The sequence below is a fragment of the Dermacentor albipictus genome, chromosome 2 (genome assembly GCF_038994185.2).
Source record: "Dermacentor albipictus isolate Rhodes 1998 colony chromosome 2, USDA_Dalb.pri_finalv2, whole genome shotgun sequence".
Taxonomy (NCBI): Eukaryota; Metazoa; Arthropoda; class Arachnida; order Ixodida; family Ixodidae; genus Dermacentor; species Dermacentor albipictus.
This window is the reverse complement of record NC_091822.1, coordinates 13,161,107-13,165,339: the sequence shown is the minus strand read 5'-3', so window position 1 is coordinate 13,165,339 and position 4,233 is coordinate 13,161,107. Positions and strand designations below refer to the sequence as shown.

Here is a 4,233-nt window from a genome sequence, read left to right as displayed (position 1 = left end):
TCATTAACATGCCTACTACAAATGTATTCTTGTACACCCAGTTGCATTCTTGTATTCTTGTATAGCCATTCCTCTCTGTAACGCCGAATGGCCCTGAGAGTAAATAAATGAAATGAAATGTATTCGCCGCAATTTTTACCTAGTCCTTGCCCATGTGTACTTGGCCCTGTTATGCGAGCTTTATTGATTTGCACTGTCGCTGGATCAGTGGCATCTTACACGTGACGGTTTGCATGCATGCGATTGATCGCATTGCGGGAGCGCAGCCATCCTTGCAGGCGAAATGCGGTGGAGCTCATTGCCTAAGATGACGCTGACTCCCGCAAGAAGCGGCTAGTTGTATTTGCTACGTACGTGCTGTGCTGTTTTCTCGTGAAACGCGGTGCGTTGTCAATTTATCCGCCCCCACGAAAAGCAGCAGCAGCTGCAAACAGCGCTCGTTCCTGCTTTCAGAATTTGAGACCCGTATACGGCCGGGTCATGTGGTATCCGCTATGTACCCAAGCGCTGGCCCTGCTTCGAACACTGCGTCCTGCGAACTCGAACAAGCGGTAGGTCATCGGACGCATACGATCTTATTCCAGAGAATCATGGGGTTTTGCGTGCCAAAACCACGCTCTCAATATGAGGCATGCCGTAGTGAACCCCGGAATGATTTGGGCCACCCGGAGTTCTTTAACGTGCACCTAAATCTAAGTACACGGGAGCTTTCGCATTTCGCCCCCGTCGAAATGCGCCCGCCGTGGTCGGAATTTGAACTCGCGATCTCTTGCTTACCAGCCCAGCACCATTGCCACTAAGCAACCACGACGGGTAAAACAAAACATGTATCGGCGAACGAAGGAGAAAGGTGCACTCCAACTCGTCAACTAAACTTTGCTTTCTCCCTCGCACGAGAACGGACCAGTTTATAAAACAGTTTTTAGTCTCCCTGTATAAGTGAGGGATGTGCGTGCGTAGCTTCTGAAATGACAACAGACATTACTATGCAATTTGCTGCAACACAAACCGCAGCGCACAATTACCGCAAAAGCAGTGCAGCAACGCCGAGCAGCATTCGCCTTCAACTGCCGACGCGCTCTCTCTCTGATCCGGCTCGCCAAACGGGCAGGCATAGCGCAACACCGCGATTCGATGCCACAATGCAGAAATTTGAACGTGGCATTAAGCGAAAGTGCCGCGGTGGTAGCCATGTTTTGTTCATTTGAAGAGTTTCAAATGGTTTCGAATAGGTATAAAAAAAAGGACATCAACCGGGACTACTCAAACGTACCGCAAGCCCTTGCATTGTTGCCGCGTGCTGGGCCGCCACATCGCCTTCAATCGCGTTGCCCCCTCCCATATTTCTTTGCTCCGTGCGAAAAATCTTGATACGTGCGAAGGGAAAAAAGGAGAGCAGGAAACCAAGTCATGAGCGTCGTGACATTCAACTTGCGTGATCGCACTTACCCAACGTTTTAACATGGCATGCATGTGCGACCACACTTCCATAATTTCAGTTCACTTACTCGAAGGGAGAATCCAACGCGAATACAGCAAGCGCAGTACTCATTATTTGCGTGCATGGCGCTGTATTATCACTTTCAATAAACGTTACTGTAAGTACCGGGGCTTCAATTTTTCCTCATCACATGCGACGCGTTTCCTCGCACGTGCAATCTGCGGCATTGTATCGCAATGCGAATTCGCTTTCGATGCCTTGCGCGGTAACTGAGGAGCGAATGAGCAATTTCGCAGGCAACCTGTAGCTCACATTCGAAGCTGCCGTCACTCCAAAAAGAGGCTTGGAGTAGGCATCGGTGTTAAGGCAGTACGGCTCCTGTGAATGACGTGCGGACAGATACCCGAGCTTGCGAGATCTCGCTGTTTGGCTTCGTTCATTTGTCGCAGCACAGTGACATCGTAGTTATTGAATGGTAAGACGATTGCTGCATTCTAGAATGGCCACACGGCGACGATCGCCAAGCCTCACAAGAACCGCCTCGCAACTGCGCCGTAACAAAGATAGCGAACGCGGCCAGTGTTGTGTGATCATTACGCACCTAGAATAGCGCCGATTTGCTCAAGAAAGCTCTAAGCAGTGAAGTTAGCTGTGCTAGGTCAGTCTTGTATCGGTTTTATAGCGGCACGGCAGTCAAGAGTTGCATAAGCCGCATGCATTTGATGACCACAGGTGAGCGCAAACAGCGAAGCGCAGCTGGGTAGCCCGCCCATGCACCCACCTTTCGTTTGAGCACTGGGGTGGAGCAGACGGCTTGCTTCAACTGGTTCACGTCCTGCGTGTCGCCCTTGACCTCCTTGAGGCACGACACCATTGTTGACTCGAATGCCTGCTTGGCCTTGGAAGCCGTAAAGGGAGAGAGAGAGAGAGAGGTTTATCGTGAGGTAAAGCTAAAAGAAACCATAGTCTGGGTTTTACGTGCGACGTAATCGGAGCAAGGCCCAACCCACTGACCTACCGCGGCGATTAGGAAAAGACGTGAGGCCGCTCAGGAGAGGGGGAAGTCTATTACAAGACATGCATAGAAAGCAGAGACAAAACACGATAAGCACTAAAGCATTAAATCCTTTGTTCATTCTCAATAGCCCACCCCTTATGTAACACCCCCCTTTTCGGGAGTCTTTAAGGTGATTTAATGAAGTGAAATAATATGAAACCTCCTCTGAGCTTCTTCTCACGTGAGCCTCTTCAAATAACAGTAGCTCATGTGAGCTATTTCCGTGTGTTTTTAAAAATTTACATCGCTTTCCCCACCTGAGAGCAGAGTATTTTTTGCCACGGACCCAAAATATCTTTTTTCATGTATGGAGAGCATAAATATTCAATACGAGCTGAAGAGATGGTCACTGATAGCGCAGCGATAACCGGCGTTAAACGGCAATTATTGTACGCGGATGTGTTGTGGGCTCACGATAATTTATTGGCATCTCCTTTGGAATGAGGCGGTGACAAATAAGCCTGCTTCAGTTAATCAGTTATGCTATACATGAGTTTCAGTCTAACATTGTGGTATACATCTTAATATTTTCTAATCACAGGCGAAAGCATACCTCCGCGCCGCCTGCCGTCAGCGCCTCAATGACATGTGAAGTGAAGTTAATGTGAAGTGAGATCACGTCCTGAACAATCTGATTCAGGGCCATCGCAGAATTTCGGTTGATTGAAAAAGTATTACGCGACAGGCGCTCGTTCTTTGTTTTGATTTTATGGTTTTACACGAAGGCCTACATCAGCGTATGCAATCTTTCTCTGGCCCAATGTGAGTTTGATTTTACTCTACATACTATCGCAGAAATGGAGAGCCTGGTCATCAGCGTCATCGCCAGCTAATTTTATGTCCGCTGCAGGACGAAGGCCTCTCCCTGCGGTCTCCAATCACCCCTGTCTTGCGACAACTCAGTCCAACTTGCGCCTGCGAATTTCGTAATTTTATCGCCCCACCTAGTTTTCTGCCGTCCTCGACTGCACTTCCCTTCTCTTGGCACCCATGCTGTAACTCTAATGGCGCACTGGTTAGCTGCCCTACGCATTACATGACCTGCCCAACTTCAGTTTTTCTCTGGATGTCAATAACAATGTAAGCTATACCTGTTTACTGACTGATCCACACAGGTCTCTTCTTGCCTCTTACGTTATGCCTAACCTTTTTAGTTCCATCGCTCTTGCGCGGTCCTTAACTTGTTCTTAAGCTTCTTTTTCAGCCTCCAAGTTTCTGTCCGCTATGCTAGCTCCGGTAGAATGCAGTGATTGTGCACCTTTGTTTTTGTTTTCGATGATTATGGTAAGCTCCCAGTCCGGATCTGGCAATGTGTGCCGTAAGCACTCCATTCCCATTTTTATTTTTCTGTAAATTTCCTTCTTATGATCAGGGACCCTGTGAGTAATTGACGTGGATAGACGTACTCCTTCACAGTCTCTAGAGGCTGATTGGCGATCCTGAATTCTTGTTCCCTCACCAGGCTAAGGATCATCACCCTTCTCTTTTGCATATTAATCTTCAATTCCACTCTCAAACTTTCTTTGTTAATGTCCACAATCCTATGTTTTAATTTCTGCCAGTGTTTCTGAGCAGGACAATTTTATCTGAAAACCGAAGGCTGCTAAGATATTCGCCGTTGATCCAGACTGCTAAGCATTCCCACTTTAATAGCTTAAATACTTCTACCAAGCACGAGGGAATAGCATTGGAGAGATTGTGCCTCCTTGTCTGACCCATTTCTTTATAGGTATCT

At 47.8% G+C, this 4,233-nt stretch overlaps 1 protein-coding gene across 1 annotated transcript in view; it reads right to left on the bottom strand.

Moving 5' to 3' along the window:
* Window positions 1–4,233, bottom strand: part of LOC135910892 (uncharacterized) — a 257,520-nt gene that overhangs the window by 126,399 nt on the left and 126,888 nt on the right. The window contains exon 3 of the mRNA XM_070532769.1: window positions 2,223–2,339. Coding sequence (XP_070388870.1) covers window positions 2,223–2,339 — 117 coding nt within the window. The remainder of the gene's footprint in view (window positions 1–2,222; window positions 2,340–4,233) is intronic.